This window comes from Macaca mulatta, chromosome 5, assembly GCF_049350105.2.
Source record: "Macaca mulatta isolate MMU2019108-1 chromosome 5, T2T-MMU8v2.0, whole genome shotgun sequence".
Taxonomy (NCBI): Eukaryota; Metazoa; Chordata; class Mammalia; order Primates; family Cercopithecidae; genus Macaca; species Macaca mulatta.
In genome coordinates, this window is record NC_133410.1 from 97783622 (window position 1) to 97800443 (window position 16822).

The window sequence follows — 16822 nt, forward strand, 5'->3', positions numbered from 1 at the left end:
ATTGAATTAGGGATGAGAACCTGGATTCTGATTCCCACTTTGTAGTTTACTAACTGCAAGCCTTGCCCAGTCACTAAATTTTCTCTAAACCTCATTTTCTTTTTCTATAAAATGACAAGTTTGTATGAGATGACCTTTAAAGCCTTTGCACTTAAAGTCTGCTAGTGTATTATTACAAAAGAAAACTAAAATTATATTTAAGAAATCACATATCCTGATCTTATTCTGTAAGGTATCAATTATGTCTGTAAACACACAAAAACACACATGAAGAAACATGTAATTTCCATTATTGAACAAAGCTGATGGTAAAATTTCTCATGATCCCAAAAAACTCATTTAGAGTTTTCAGGTGTAAGAAATTCTGCTCCTTTACCCAGCTGTGGTACTGTATGCATTTCCCTGGATCACTGGTTACTCATTTCTCTCTGACACAGTGCAATGCTCATTACACAGAATAGCCAATAAGTCAGTGTTAGAAAAATATTCAAAGGAGAGAAGAGAATAAAGCAGCCGTTAAACTACTTTGGCTGAATCTCTGAGTGCTTTGACATGAAAATAATCATGAAGAAAAGAAGAGGTAGTGTGAGGTGATGACACTAGTAGATAATTTGAAAGAAAAAGGAGGGCCGGGCGCGGTGGCTCAAGCCTGTAATCCCAGCACTTTGGGAGGCCGAGACGGGTGGATCACAAGGTCAGGAGATCGAGACCATCCTGGCTAACACAGTGAAACCCCGTCTCTACTAAAAAATACAAAAAACTAGCCGGGCGAGCTGGCGGGCGCCTGTGGTCCCAGCTACTCGGGAGGCTGAGGCAGGAGAATGGCGTGAACCCGGGAGGCGGAGCTTGCAGTGAGCTGAGATCAGGCCACTGCACTCCAGCCTGGGCGACAGAGCGAGACTCCGTCTCAAAAAAAAAAAAAAAAAAGAGGAATTGCTATGTTCATTAAAAGTAATTCTAGATGGGTATTGGAAATATCTAATGTGCTGCAATTAAAGTGAATGAAGTCAGAATTGAGAACAGGCTTTAGGACGTGGTTTGACCCTTTCACAGGTGGGTGCCCCTAAGTGTGACCCTTTTGGCCACTGGTCCCACCTTCACCCTGAGGTATAGAACTTGATCCTAAACATGGCAACATAGAGCCTTTCTTGTCAGAATATCACGAGAACTGTTGTTGCTGGGTTGAGAAGCAGCAGTCCAGGTAACTGCAGGGTGAAACTCAGCATTTCCTTTTGGTCACTTCAGCTATTTTTTTCCTTACATAGGTAAAGATTCTCCTTCCCTTATTGAAGCACTAGACAATCAGAAAGTTGAATTTCTCGCTTGTGGTGGCTCTCACAGTGCCCTGCTCACACAGGTGGGTGTACCCTTGTCTCTTTTTGGCTGTATTTTTAGAAGAACATTTTGTATGGGAAGCTAGTGTTTCCCAGGGAAGAAAGGTCATCACTTCCTACATGTAGGACTGTCCTTCTGATATTTAGGAACTTTACTTTGACAGTGCTTTTTATTAGTTATTCACTTTGCATCAGTGAATACTACTTTTTTATTTTATTTCTCTAGCATCTGATATGACATTCCCTTTCCTTAGGATGGACTGCTGTTTACTTTTGGTGCTGGAAAACATGGGCAACTTGGTCATAATTCAACACAGAATGAGCTAAGACCCTGTTTGGTGGCTGAGCTTGTTGGAAATAGAGTGACTCAGATAGCATGTGGAAGGTAAGTTGTAAAGTATCAATGAAAATTGATAAAATGAATACAGTAAACTAGATAGTAATTTAATAAAATTTCTATCAGTTTCTTTGAGATTTAAGTATCATACATTTTCAAATCAGTGAAAATGCTTAATTTATATTATTTAGATAAACGTAATACCCCTTTTACTATACATGGTTGTTTTCTTTGTTGTTGTTTTTAATGAGCAGATGCAGTTCACTTTCTGCTGTCTCCTTAGTGAAAATACGTTTGTAACTATTCAGGTGCACTTTTGTCTTTAAGAAAAATAAGTCATTGTTTATTTGGGAAAAGTAAAGTGCGAATCACAAAGGATTATTCATTAATGTAATCACCCTCTCTCACAATGCCTTGCGGCCAGCATACTTTTTAATTACCAGAGTTCTTTCACTGTAGCCTGCGCTGATCATGGTAAAGTATAAGACATAGTCAGTGATGGTTTGAGTGAAATATTCCTGAAAAGTTTAATTTTCACAGCTCTTTTTTAGAAAATAAAGGTAAAATGTCTTGCTCAGACTCCTTGGTTTATTTAAAGGTTTTTGTTTTGTTTTGTTTTGTTTTGTTTTTGAGGTGGAATATTGCTCTGTCGCCCAGGCTGAAGTGCAGTGATGTAAGCTCAGCTCACTGCAACCTCCACCTCCCAGGCTCAGGTGATTCTCCCACCTCAGCCTCTGGAGTAGCTAGGATTACAGACGTGCACTGCCACAACCGGCTAATTTTTTTTTTTTTTTTTTTTTGAGACGGAGTCTCGCTCCATCGCACAGGCTGGAGTGCGGTGGCACAATCTCGGCTCACTGCAAGCTCCGCCTCCCAGGTTCACACCATTCTCCTGCCTCAGCCTCCTGAGTAGCTGGGACTACAGGTGCCTGCCACTATGCCTGGCTAATTTTTTGTATTTTTAGGAGAGACGGGGTTTCAACGTGTTAGCCAGGGTGGTCTCTGTCTCCTGACCTTGTGATCCACCTGCCTCGGCCTCCCAAAGTGCTGGGATTACAGGCGTGAGCCACCGTGCCCGGCCACAACTGGCTAATTTTTGTGTTTTTAGTAGAGACGGGGTTTCACCATGTTGGCCAGGCTAGTCTTGAACTCCTGACCTCAGGTGATCTGCCTGCCTTGACCTCCCAGAGTGTTGGGATTACAGGGGTGAGCCACCATGCCACTATTTAATTTTTTGGTCATCAGATATATCAGTGCACGTCTTGCCAGGGGGATATTGGGAGTTGATGGGGTTAAAAAAAAATTCTCCCCCGTATACACTACTCTTTTGGGCAGTTTTTCCCTCACTAAACATAGAGCAAAATTCAGACTGTATTTGAATGTTGGGTTCATTTGTTAGTTTACTGAAACCATTCTTGTAAAAAACTAACATGCATACTTTCAGTCTGATTTTCTTATAATCTTGGAGTAGAATTACATAGATGGGTAATATTAAGGTAGACCAAATTATCGGAATATGAGTCTGTTCACCAAACAAACATCTCTTCAATATTGATACCTCATTCAGTATCTCTTAACCAAAGCAGTCTTATTACCTCTTTGGATTCTTCATTACATACAATCCTTTTGAGTAGCATGTGTTACAAGAGAAGGAGGCAAGTTGGAGATCTGTCTTAATGCACATCAGGGCAATACCCCTACTAACAGGACAATTCACTGGAAAGACTCGGGAACTTACTGAAAGCTATTATACTCATAGTCACATTTATTCCAAGAAGAGGATACAAATTAGTACCAGTGAAAGGAAGAAACATAAGGGTAGGGTCTAGGAGGGCTCCAAATGCTGAGCTTGTGGCTGTCATCTCCCCTTGGAGGAGATGGATGGTGTTATCTCTTCTGGCCTGATAATGTGACAGGACATACAGAATTTGCCAACCAATCAGAGAAATTTACTCACCCAAGTTGAGAGTTGTTTTTGTTTTTTCTGGTTTTTTTTTTTTTTTTTTTTTGGAGACAGTACAGGATGTACATAATTTGCCATTCAGTCACAGAAGTTCACCTAAGTCAAGAGTTGTTTTTTGTTTGTTTGTTTGTTTGTTTGTTTTGAGACAAGGTCTCACTCTGTCACCCAGGCTGGACTGCAGTGGTGCTATCATGGCTTACTGCAGCCTTGACCTCCCAGGCTCAAGCAGTCCTCCTGCCTCAGCCTCCTGAGTAGCTGGGACCACAGGTGTGTGCCACCGTGTCCAACTAATTTTTAAATTTGTTGTAGAGATAGGGTCTCCTTATATTGACCAGGCTGGTCTTAAACTTCTGGGCGCAAAGTATCCTACTGCCTTGGCCTCCCAAAGTGCTAGGATTACAGGCATGAGCCACCACACCCAGCCTAGATTGAGGATTTCTATTGGGATTTTATTGCTGAGGCATGATTGGTTAAATCATTGCCAGGTAGTTGAACTTAATCTCCAGCTCTGCCCTCCTGTAGGTCTGAGGGCTTGGGAAATTCTGTGGGTTTAGAGGTTACCTCCCAGGAACTGGGCACCAGCCAGACCTCTCTGGGCAAGGCAGATTCCTTGCTACACAACAGTATAGTGGAGATACAAACAAGCAAAATAGGAAATCAGTGTGGTAAAGGTCTTTGAGAAATTAAATGGGAACTCAACTGAGTCTTCCAGGATGGGAAGAGAAGGGACTCAGATGGTTTCCAAGTGACGGTGACTCAAACTGAAGTTGAAAAATGAGCAGAGGGCAAGGGGAGGTGCTTGTTCCAACAAAGGGAACACCATTCGCCAAAGTATGACATCATGGTCTTGAGTGGCCTTTGGGTTCCACAGTCTTTTCAGGTACATGTTGATTTCTTGGTTTCCAGATGGTTTTCATCCTTTAGGAGATGTTTAGTTTCACTTTCACTGGGTAACATAGTTTTGGCAATTTACTGTATTGCTAAACACTCTCATCATTGTGGATAATTAAGGATTGACCATATGTGCTTTTATTTAATAGGTGGCACACGCTTGCCTATGTTTCTGATTTCGGAAAGGTCTTTTCCTTTGGTTCTGGAAAAGACGGACAACTGGGAAACGGTGGAACACTTGACCAGCTGATACCGCTTCCTGTGAAAGTATCATCAAGTGAAGAACTCAAACTTGGTAAATTCTTTAGGAACATAGGGTTTGGCATAGTATCTTTTTAGAGAAAATGATTTTTCTAACTGGGTAATGTGGCAAAGAAAGCAGTATATGACTATGAAGGGAGTTTCTCTAAATATTGGTTTCATTTTTTTACTGGTAAACAATTCAAGAGTCAGTCTGATTTATTGAGGCAAAATAATTATTCTGTATTACTCCTTCAGATTAGGATTAATGTGAATTTAAATGATAAAATACACAATGGATTCAGAGGCATATGCAGCTCTCATTCCAGTTTGCAAGAGACTTAACTAATTCTGTGGTGGCTGGTTGCCCTGGTTAAGTTGATCCACAGTCATATAAAACCCTCAGAATAATGAGCAATCAACATATACCTGGCACTGAACTGCACTCAGCACTTACTTGTGTTATCTCACTAATCCTTGTAACGGTTCTGGGAGGTGTATTCTGCCACTTCTGTTTTATTGGAGGATAAAGAGACTTGGAGAGAAAAGGGTTAGCCACTTACTCATGGCCAGTAAGTGGTTTGTCTGGAGTTGAACCGGTGCCCTTTATGACCTCAATCTGAGCTCTGAAACACTCCACTATAGAAGCACCTTGGAGCATTTCTGTTACTTGTTTCTGAAAGCTTAGTGGTGACCTCAAGTGACAAAATTTACTCATTTCTTGTGGGAAAACGAACAGTAGAGTTATTTTCTTAAGCAGCATGTATTATCTTTGATTCCTTATAACCAGTTACATGGGCTTAAAGTACTTATATTCTTTATAACCAGCGTCATTGGTTAAATCTTGAAAACATGGTTTTTAGTAATGGGAGTTGGGCCGGGTGCAGTGGCTCACGCCTGTAATCCCAGCACTTTGGGAGGCCGAGGCGGGTGGATCATGAGGTCAGGAGATTGAGACCATCCTGGCGAACACGGCGAAACCCCGTCTCTACTGAAAATAAAAAAAAATTAGCCAGGCGTGGTGGCGGGCGCTTCTCCCTAGTAGTCCCAGCTTCTAGGGAGGCTGAGGCAGGAGAATGGCATGAACCCGCAAGGCAGCGGAGCTTGCAGTGAGCAGAGATCGCACCACTGCACTCCAGCCTGGGCAACAGCAAGACTCCATCTCAAAAAAAAAAAAAAAAAAAAAGGTAATGGGAGCTGAATTAAAGTGATAGCATTTAGCTAATCAAATATTTGCATTTTATATATAAATATTTATATTATGTATATTAAACTGATGTCACATGTCCACCTTGTGAATTACGTATGTTTGCCAACTAGACTTTACTCCAAAGTATATGTATTTCAGCTTCTTAATTGGTGGAGGATGTATTTTGTCTATTAAGATGACTACGTTTAAGAAGAATTTGAAGTTATTTAAATTGAACATGCCTGTTTGTGCCAAATGACTTTCTAACACTCTTACTTTTTGTGCATCCTTTCAGAAAGCCATACCTCAGAAAAGGAGTTAATAATGATTGCTGGAGGGAATCAAAGCATTTTGCTCTGGATAAAGAAAGAGGTAAAAATAGATCTCCAGGTGTTCTATAACCTGGTATTTTAAGCAAAACTAAGGGTTCTAGTATCCAAGTTTGGTGAATTCCAAAATCATTGGTTTACTAGGCTGACTTTTTGGGGGATAGCTGGACATTACTGATCCTTTATTATCTAAACTACATCAGTATTTTCCCACAAAAATCAGCAAATTTTTCTCTGGTGAATGTCTAATCAATGTGATTTCCATAGACTCTACTTACCTTTTGGGGGCTGCTTGCCAATGATGTTTTGTCGGTATCCTGGCAAACAACAGAGTGGCAGATTCTAAAAATGACTTTGCAGGCCAATACTCCCCAAGGTTCATGGGCTTGCAAATAAAATGTCCGTAACTTCCCTGCCCTACTTCACCAAGTGAAATTGAGTTCCTCACACTTCTGCACACAGAGCTTTCAGGATCTTCCCTTCCTTTCAAGGCTGTCTGATGTTCAGTTTAATTTGATTGTATTTGTATAAAGTGCTGAGTGTTGAGGCCCTCAGAGAAATTTACTTTCAGTCTAAGCCCCTTTGGACAAGAAAGTGGCAACCAGGCAAATGATTGATTACTTATTGGTTGAGTATCACTTTGTGATTGTCCCAGGGCTGTATTACCCGTATTTAAAAGTCAGTTTTACCCTCTAGAGTGTACCTAAGAGTTGAGTACCTATCTCTGATGTGTCTAAATTATTGTATTTTACTTTCCTGTTTGTTTACAGAATTCCTATGTTAATCTGAAGAGGACAATTCCTACACTGAATGAAGGGACTGTAAAGAGATGGATTGCTGATGTGGAGACGAAACGGTGGCATAGCACAAAAAGGTACATCCCACAGTCTGACTGTCTGCTTATATAACACTCTCAAGTATCATTTCCCAAACTGGTTCTGCACAGCAGTATAAGATTTTGTAGTCAGGGTTTTCCAGCGAAACAAACTAATAGGATATGTGTGTATTTCCGTCTCTATCTCTGTCTCTATCATGTCTGTCTGTCCATCTATCCATCTATGGAGGGGAGGGAGAGAGAGATTATTTTAAGGAATTGTCTCGTGAGATCGTAGGGGCTGGCAAGTTCAAAATCTGTAGGGCAGGCCAGCAGGCTGGAGACTTGGGGAAAAGTTGATGTTGCAACTCAAGTCTGAAGGCAATCTAAAAGCAGAATTTCCTCTTCTTTGGGTGACCTCAGCCTTTTCTCTTAAGGCCTTCAACTGGATGAGGCTCACTAACATTATGGAAGGTGCTTTCTTTTTATTCACTCGTTCAAGTGCTTTACTCAGTTTACTGTTTTAAATGTTAATCTTGTCTAAAAAAATATTTTCATAGAAACATCCAGAATAATATTTGACCAAATATCTTGGTACCATGGCCTAGCCCAGTTGACATATAAAACTAACTATCACAACTAGCATGTAAGCTCCATGAGGACAGCTTTCTTTACTGCAGGGCTTCTCCAGGCCTCTGTTTATGTATATTGTGACTCTCTGGCCAGAAAATACAGTCTATAGTGTTCCCCAGTCCCATTCGATACTGGAACCATTAGTTTGTGTTCCTGTTATTCTTAGCCAAACAATTTGTACCATTCTTCTCTAAACCATAGAACTCCTACAGTCTTATAGAACTCCTGCCTATTCTTACAAACATCATCTTTTAGAAATATTTTAAAGTATGACTTTCTAATTCTGGAAAATGATTGTACAAAATGGTTGCACAAAATAATTGCATCATAATTTGCAAGCATAAATAATTAAGAACTGTACAACTACTGCTAAGATGAAACTCAGCATACTTCTTCCCCCATTTAATTTCTGGTAATTTATTTTGTTTCTACTTCAATGGAATAGAAATAAATAGGACTTGCATAGTTGGTGGGGTGGGAGTATTTTGTTTGTTCAAGAAAGTTCTGACCATAAATCAAGCCTTTCCTCTTTATTTGAGGCTTCTCTTAGTATGTATAAACTTTTTTATTTCCCATGTTTGCCACTGAAATTTTGAGATTTACCAAACAGAATGGACTTTTGGAAGCCAAGATAATATGCGTACAGATAGGAGACAAATGGAGAGGTTAGAAGGATTGTTATAAGATGTTGTATTTATCATGTTTCATGCTATAAAGAGGCTGTGTGTATGTATACCATGTGATTTGGTTTAACCAGTGTCTTATTACTAATACAGGGAAATCCAAGAGATATTTTCATCTCCTGCTTGTCTAACTGGAAGTTTTTTAAGGAAAAGGTAATATATGTAATAAATTAATTGTATTAAATTGTATTAAGAGTACCATGAAAGAGGATAAAAAATGATTGGAGGGTAAAATAATTAGCTGTGTGTTCGTCCCTTTCTAAAAATTGTTTTTTAACAAAAGTAAATATATGCTTGCTGTAGAAAATGTCAAAAATACATACAATAAAAAGAAAGTGAAAATCTTCCATAATCCATCACATAAGAGTAATAGCTAGCACTTATGTATATTATTTTTTCATGCAAATGTATTCTTTTACAAAAAATGAGATCATACTGGTTTTTTGTTTTTGTTTTTTGAGACAGGGTGTTACCCTGTCGTTGCCCATGCTGGAATGCAGTTGTGTGATCTTGGCTCATTGTAACCTTCGCCTCCCAGGCTGTAGCAATCCTCCCACCTCAGCCTGAGTAGCTGGGGCTTCAGACATATGGCACTACACACAGCTAATTTTTTTATTTTTTTGTAGAGCCAGAGTTTTACCATGTTGGCCAGGCTGGTTTCGAACTCCTGAACTCAGGCAATTTACCAGCCTTGGCCTCCCCAAGTGCTGGGATTTCAGGCGTAAGCCACCATGCCCAGCTGGATCACATTGTTTATACGTTGTTTTATACTTAATGTTTGCCCATTTTACATTTTGTTCTATCTTTTTTGGTATACATATGTGTGTGTGTGTGTGTATGTATGTATGTATGTATATATATATATATATATATATATATATATATATATATATGTATTTTTTTTTTTTTGAGACAAGGTCTCCTGGAGTTACAGCATCATGGTTCTTGGGCTTAAGCATCATCAAACTCTTGGGCTCAAGCAATACTCCCACCTTAGCCTTCCACGTAGCTGGGACTACAGGCATGTGCCACCATCTCCTGCTAATTTTTTAACTTTTGTAAAGACAGCAGCTTTGCTATGTTGCCCAGGCTGGTCTTGAACTCCTGGCCTCAAGCAGTCCTCCCACCTCAGCCTCCCAGTGTTGAGATTATAGGTGTGAGCTACCACACGCAGCCGGTAACATAATTTTAATGGCCTCATGACCTTCCATTAGAAGGTCTTCCATGAGAAGATACTTAAACATTTCATTAATGACTTTATATTGAAGTACTAAGAAATTATTGGTCAGAAGCTCCCTCTTTTGGTTCCCACTTTTCAGTCCATTTAACTGGAAAAAATGGATGTATTTTTTAGAAATGGGAAAAACCTTTATCTTTTTTCTGTGGAGCTCCTTCCTTCCTTCCGTCCTTCCGTCCTTCCTTCCTTCCGTCCTTCCTTCCTGTGGTTGGTCCTTCCTTCCTGTGGTTGGTCCTTCCTTCCTGTGGTTGGTCCTTCCTTCGTTCCTTCGAAAAACATTTATCTTTTTTCTATGGCCCACCCTTCGTCCCTCCCTCCCTTCCTTCCCTCCCTTCCTTCCTTCCTCCCTTCCTTCCTTTCTTCCTTCCTTCCTTCCTTCCTTCCTTCCTTCCTTCCTTCCTTTCCTTCCTTTCCTTCCTTTCCTTCCTTTCCTTCCTTTCCTTCCTTTCCTTCCTTTCCTTCCTTTCCTTCCTTTCCTTCCTTTCTGAGGCAGGGTCTCGCTCTGTCACCCAGGCTGGAGTACAGTGGCATGTTCACAACTCACTGCAGCCTTGACCTCTCAAGCTCGAGCAATTCTCCTGTCTCAGCCTCCCTCTGTGGCTATTTTTTTTAAACTGAGAAATATTTATTTTTTTAATCTATTACAGATAAGACAGCATCTGAGTTAAAGTCTTATGGTATATATAGTTAAAGCAGCCTTGATATTTTTTGGTATTTTAGAAAAAATCATGTTGTTTACTACATTGCATTTGTATTTAGACAATTATAGTTATACATGAGAAAAAATGTAATTTTGTTGAAATGGGGCAAGCTCTGGAAGAAACTTTGCATCTAGAGAGATAATCTAACAAGATACTTAATTTATCTTCTACAGAAGAACTACAGAAATGATGCCTGTTTATTTGGACTTAAATAAAGCAAGAAACATCTTCAAGGAGTTAACCCAAAAGGACTGGATTACTAACATGGTATCTTCAGATTGTTATGTGGAGAAAGAAAATAGACCAGAATATTTCTTATAAGAACTCAAAATTTCAGAAGAAATGTTTTGTGTTAAGGGATTCTCCGAGACCTTGTAGCATATTCAGATTAAGTTAAACTCAGATAACAATTAGGAGTTTGCCCTTTTAGGGTGAAATAATTGGCATAGTAGTCACACAGGTTACAAATATTCTAAATAATGTGTCTGTACACAAACACACATGCACATATATGCATACACATTCCTAGAGGGAGGGAAGTTTTTCAACTCAGGGCTTTAGGAAGATGATTAAGGATTTGTTGAGATTGGCACACTAGAATAAGAACATTTTATGTGCAATCCTTTTAAGCGTAAATGTAGAAATAAGAACATTTTTTCTGATATGAATATCCTTCTCACCAGGGACTGCCTGGATTCTTTGTTTTTTTTTTTCCATTCCACTTTTCTGTAGATTCTAGAATGTTCTTGTTCTTTATGGGATGATTGCTTCCTGTTTCAGCACTGTTAGTACTATCTTTAAGTTTTTTTTCTTGCAGGTGCTCCGAACATGCTTCCTTTATTTTTATTTTTATTTTTTTGGAGATGGAGTCTCGCTCTGTCGCCCACACTGGAGTGCAGTGGCACAATCTCGGCTCACTGCATGCTTCCTTTATTAATTTAGTTTTTCTTAATGTAGTCTTTATTATTTCCCTGTTTTTTTGTACTGGTTGATATAGGGATACTACTTTCTGTTCTTTTCTCCATTTTTTTCTCTCTGGGTCTCACTGTAGTTCCTTCTTTTTTTCTCTCTCCTTCCCTCCTCCCTTCCTTCCTCTAGCCTCCCCCGCATTTTTTAGTCTCTCTCTGTGTTTATATCCCTCTTCTCTTTCCCTCTCAGTCTTTGCTGTCTCACCCTTCCTCCTTTCAGCTCTGGCAGTTGCTCTGTCTGCCACAACTAGCGTTCTCTATTTCAGCTGCAGGTTTTCTCATGCGTTCCTTTCTTTCAAGGGAAAATGGAAAGTTCAGTTGTCTTAACTTTGGCAGAACCACAGCCCCACTGGGGGTCTGAGGTGAAATGGTTCCCTAATTATGTACCTTTATTGGGACTCTGCAACACTTAGTGTTGCCTGTGTCAACAACCCAGAAACTCTATGGACTATTTCATCAACGTTTGTTAGTGCTCATTTTCTTTTGTTTTTTAAAATCCTCCTGTGGAGGCCAGTTTAACTTTCTGTAAGATTCTGAGTCATTGCTACTAAATCCAACCATGGAAAGATTACCAAAAATAGAAGCCCGTTTGTGCATCTGTGAAGGAAAGGGATTGGATCAGTTCATCATTAAAGGCTCCGCCTGTTTACTAATTATACCTTGATTGTGCCACAGAAAGAACATATGGTATGTAAATGAAATAATCATGGGGCACCCTTGACCTCCATTGTTTCAGAATAAGATGATTGGATTAGAAGACCTGTAAATGTTTCTATCTTGAGGTTCTGTGATATGGACTCTCAGACCTTTGGCATGTGTTCATTTATTCAGCAAACATTTGAACACTTACTATGTGCTGGGCACTGTAATGATGACTCTTGATGAAGAATGAAAGAGATATACTCCCTGTCGTTTAGAAGCTCATAGTGTAGTAAGGGAGACAGATAAATACATGCATACGTTAGTGCAAAGACCTGGTGTGTTTTACACTTCACTATCTTCACTAGTGCCTAGCTTAGAATGTAGCCTGTGCACAATATTTTTGGATGAATTGAGTCATTATTAGGGCAGTGAATGGTTAGCTCTATTTACTCAAAAAGTTGCCCAGAGGAATTAAGATCTTACCAGGTGCTCACGTGGAAGGGCATTTGAGGCAGCTAGAAAAGCATATGCCAGAGCACAATGTGTCAGACAGTAGGACTGGCTTGAGGGTATCACAGTCATTCTAAGGATTTGGAGTAGGTGAGGAGGCTTGAGGTTGTGTCTGATGATGAGCAAGGAGGTAGAATGCGTGTGTACTAATAAGATGTTGAAATAGAGTTGTCAGGTATACTAACTCCAAAGACTGGATCTCACTGTGGGAGTCCAATATAATGTTTTAATATAAAAATAGGTAATTACAACAATTTGTACATTTACAGATATCATTTAGCCACTCTCTCATAATATAACGATTAAGAATTTGGGCTTTGGAGTCAGAAAGATCTAGAGAAATTCCCACTTAGCTGTGTGACTTTGAGCAAGTTACTTAATTTCTCTGAATCACAGATGAAGTAAAATGGGATTAATATCATCTATGTTAGGGAGAAACTATAAGGGTTAAATGACCTAATTAATATATGTACATCACTTAGCACAATAATTGACAAGTAGTAAGTATTCATAAATACTAGCTTATCTTCATATTGGGATTTTAAACAAATCATTACTATGATCTAAGCACACATAACAAAAATTCAGAATTCCATTCCATTTTTTCCTAAACAGTTGCATTCTGAATTGGGGAAACCATAAGGAAATTGGAGGGGCTAGAAATTAGAGTCTGTGGTAGAGACAGTTGCTCTTACGGAAGATAATGAGAATCATGTTAAATTTTGTTCTTGAAATTGTTGGATTTTGTCTTTTTTTTTTTTTTTGCTTTGTTTTGTTTTTCTGCTTTTTGGGGTTCTGATGCATTTTTACTCTTGAAAAAAACCCAAGGTGTGATAGTGTAAACCAGAGGGTAGAATATGGTACTTATGATTGAGAAGGCTGTTTATTAGTTCTGAATCCATTGTTCATTCAGTGTAATTTGTGCACATGTGATTTTTTTTGTTTTTCTTTCTTTCTTTCTTTCTTTCTTTTTTTTTTTTTTGAGACGGAGTCTTGCTCTGTGCCTGGAGTGCAGTGAAACAATCTCGGCTCACTGCAACCTCCGCCTCCCAGGTTCAAGCGATTCTCCTGCCTCAGCCTCCCAAGTAGCTGGTACTACAGGCATGCGCCATCACGCCCAGCTAAATTTCGTATTTTAAGTAGAGACAGGGTTTCACCATGTTGACCAGGATGGTCTCGATCTCCTGACCTTGTGATCCGCCCTCCTCGGCCTCCCAAAGTGCTGGGATTACAGGTGTGCTTGATCTTCTTCATGCACCCCAATAATTGAATTGAGAGAATACTTATTGTATATTCCAAATACCTCCAATATTTTGGAGGCTAGGTGAGAAGGGATGTAAACAGGGGTTTTAGAAAAACTAAATGATTATTCTCATTTAGTAGTAGAATGACATTCCAGCCTCTTCACCTTGTTTTATTACCATCAGTTGCACCCTGCTTCTACTGAGTTTTGAATGCCTTTTCCCTGTTCCTTTCTGACCACAGGTAACCACCTGCCTCAAAGATAATCTGCTCAAAAGACTTCCATTTCATTCTCCACACCAAGAAGCTTTAGAAGTTTTCTTCCTTCTCCCAGAATGTCCTGTGATGCATCTTTCTAACAACTGGGAGAGCCTTGTGGTTCCATTTGCAAAGGTTGTTTGTAAAATGAGTGACCCGTCTTCACTGGTTCTGGGTAAGATTGATCATTTGAAGATACTTTACCTCAGTGGAAAGATATGTCTAGTAAAGTTACGGCAAAACTTAGATAATTATAAATGTATTCATTTTTTTTGTTCGTATTGTTAGCATACTGTAAAGATACTGTAACAATACCACAGTCATCTAAAATAGATTATTCTAGTACTTAGTTTCCTTGGATACACACATGGCTTTGTCATGATTTCCTTAGTTTCCAACTTTTCACTGTGAAAAATTTCACAAACAGAGAAGATGAAAGAATAGTATAGTATACCACAGGCAATAAGTAGTACACCTTGCTGGAGTGCAGTGGTGCAGTCATAGCTCACTGTAATCTTAAACCCCTGGGCTCAAGCGACCAGGATGTTGAATTCTAAACTTGTAATAGTAATTGTATTTATTCACTGAAAAGTTTATTACAAGTGTGCTTTTGTAATTATGATATATACTGAATACCCATGTACCCTCTACTGTAGAGTCAGCAATAATAAATATGTTGCCATGTGTGCTTTCTGTTTATGTAAAGATTACATTTTATTTTTACTGAACTATTTGAAAATAAGTTGAAGACACAAGATTTCACTCATAATATTTCATCATTCATCTAAGAACATGGAATCTGGCTGGGACCGGTGACTCATGCCTGTAATCTCAGCACTTTGGGAGGCTGAGGCAGGCAGATCACCTGAGGTCAGAAGTTCAAGACTAGCCTGGCCAACATGGCAAAACCGCAACTCTACTAAAAATACAAAAATTAGCCGGGCTTGGTGGTGCATGCCTGTAATCCCAGCTACTCGGGAGGCTGAGGCAGGAGAATTGCTTGACCTGAGAGGCAGAGGTTGCCTTGAGCTGAGATCGCCCCATTGCACTCCAGCCTGGGCGACAGAGTGAGACTGTGTCCCCCCAAAAAAGAACATGGAATTTTATATTACCCTGGCATCATTATCATATCTAAGAAAATTAGTCATAATTTTATAATATTATCCAATATCTAGGTCATATTCAAACTTCTTTTCCCAAAAAAAGCTTTTCCCAAAAAAAGCTTTTTTTTTCTTTTTAAATCTCATTTGAGGCCAGGAGTTGGAGGCCAGCCTGGCCAACATGGTGAAACCCCATCTCTACTAAAAATACAACCAATCAAAAGAAAGGAAAAGAAAAAGGAAGGAAGGAAGGAAGGAAAGGGAAGCAGAGTGGAGGGGATGGGAGGGGAGGGGAGGGGGAGGGAAGGAGAAGAGGAAAGGGAAGGGGAAGGGAGAGGGGGAAGGGGGAGGAAAGGGAAGGGGAAGGGAAAGGGAAGGGAAGGGGAAGGGAGAAGAAAGGGGAAGGGAAGGGGAAGGTGAGGGAAGGAGAAGGGGAAGGGAAGGGGGATGGGGGAGGGGAAGGGAAGGAGAAGGGGAAGAGAAGGGAAGGAGGAGGGAGCGAAGGAAGGAATGAAGGAGGAAGGAATGAAGGAGGAAGGAATGAAGGAGGAAGGAAAGATGAATCCTGGTCAGCTGTCTTGTAGACTGTCCCACATCCAGACAGTCTGACTGTTTCATCCTATCCCTGTATTTCCAGTACACTGCAAGTAAGTTCTAGGGGCATGAATAGATTTAATGAGATTTTTGACATGCATAGCATATTCAGCTCAAGGAAGTCCATTCTTTATGTTTTATTAAAACTGAGTAACATGATAAGTGATGAAAAGCTACTTTAAAATGGTTTTTGTTTTTTAAAATGCTGAAATATGTTTTCTAAGAGTTAAAAATTTCAGACTGGGAGCACAAAAAGAAAATTATGCAATCACGAACAATTTTTAATTTTTAACGCATTATACTGTTTCATCTCAGCAAAAATGTGATTAATTTTGCTCATATTTTTTCACAAATTAATTACATCAAATTTGTAGTTCTATTAACTGTAAAGGAACTTTTCCAGGATGTTAAATTATTAGTAGTATTTTTTAGTAGAGACAGGGGCTCACTCTGTCACCTTGCTGGAGTACAGTGGTACAATTGTAGCTCACTGTAATCTTGAACTCCTGGGCTCAAGCGACCAGAAAGTTAAATTCTAAACTTGTAATAGTAATTGTATTTATTCAGTGAAAAGTTTATTACAAGTGTGCTTTTGTAATTATGATATATACTAAAATATTTTGTTACGTGTTTCAGAAAATATTGGCTACTTTTTTCCTTCAAGAATCTAAGTAAAATACATGATAATTATATTTACCTTCCTTCTAAAGGTCAAATATGCAGAGATAGATAATAAAATAGTGGTTACTAGTGGATGGGGTGGAAAGGAAATGTGGAGATGTAGTTCAAAGGACACAAAGAAGCAGATGTGTAGGATCAAGCTTAGAGATCTACTAGACAAGACGACAGGAGGACTACAGTTAATAACATTGTATTAGGGATTTTATTGTTGTTAAATAAGTAGATGTTAGCTGTTCTTGTTATAAAAAGAAAATTTTTTTTTTGAGATGGGGTCTTACTCTGTCACCCAGGTTGGAGTTCTCTGGCACAATCTCAGCTCACTGCAGCCTCCACCTCCCAGTCTGAAGTGATTCTCCCACCTCAGCCTCCCGAGTAGCTCCCGAGTAGCCTCCCGAGGTGGCACAGATACGTGCCACCATGCCCAGCTAATATTTGGTATTTTGGGTAGAGACCGAGTTTCTCTATGTCGCCCAGGC

General features: G+C 39.5%; 1 protein-coding gene across 1 annotated transcript in view; it reads left to right on the forward strand.

Annotated features, from left to right (window-relative positions):
* HERC5 (HECT and RLD domain containing E3 ubiquitin protein ligase 5) overlaps window positions 1–16822 on the forward strand; it is a 50463-nt gene that overhangs the window by 5717 nt on the left and 27924 nt on the right. The window contains exons 5-12 of the mRNA XM_015138772.3: window positions 1266–1357; window positions 1589–1719; window positions 4675–4820; window positions 6250–6326; window positions 7054–7157; window positions 8507–8566; window positions 10525–10618; window positions 13957–14146. Of these exons, the coding sequence (XP_014994258.2) occupies window positions 1266–1357; window positions 1589–1719; window positions 4675–4820; window positions 6250–6326; window positions 7054–7157; window positions 8507–8566; window positions 10525–10618; window positions 13957–14146 (894 nt within the window). The remainder of the gene's footprint in view (window positions 1–1265; window positions 1358–1588; window positions 1720–4674; window positions 4821–6249; window positions 6327–7053; window positions 7158–8506; window positions 8567–10524; window positions 10619–13956; window positions 14147–16822) is intronic.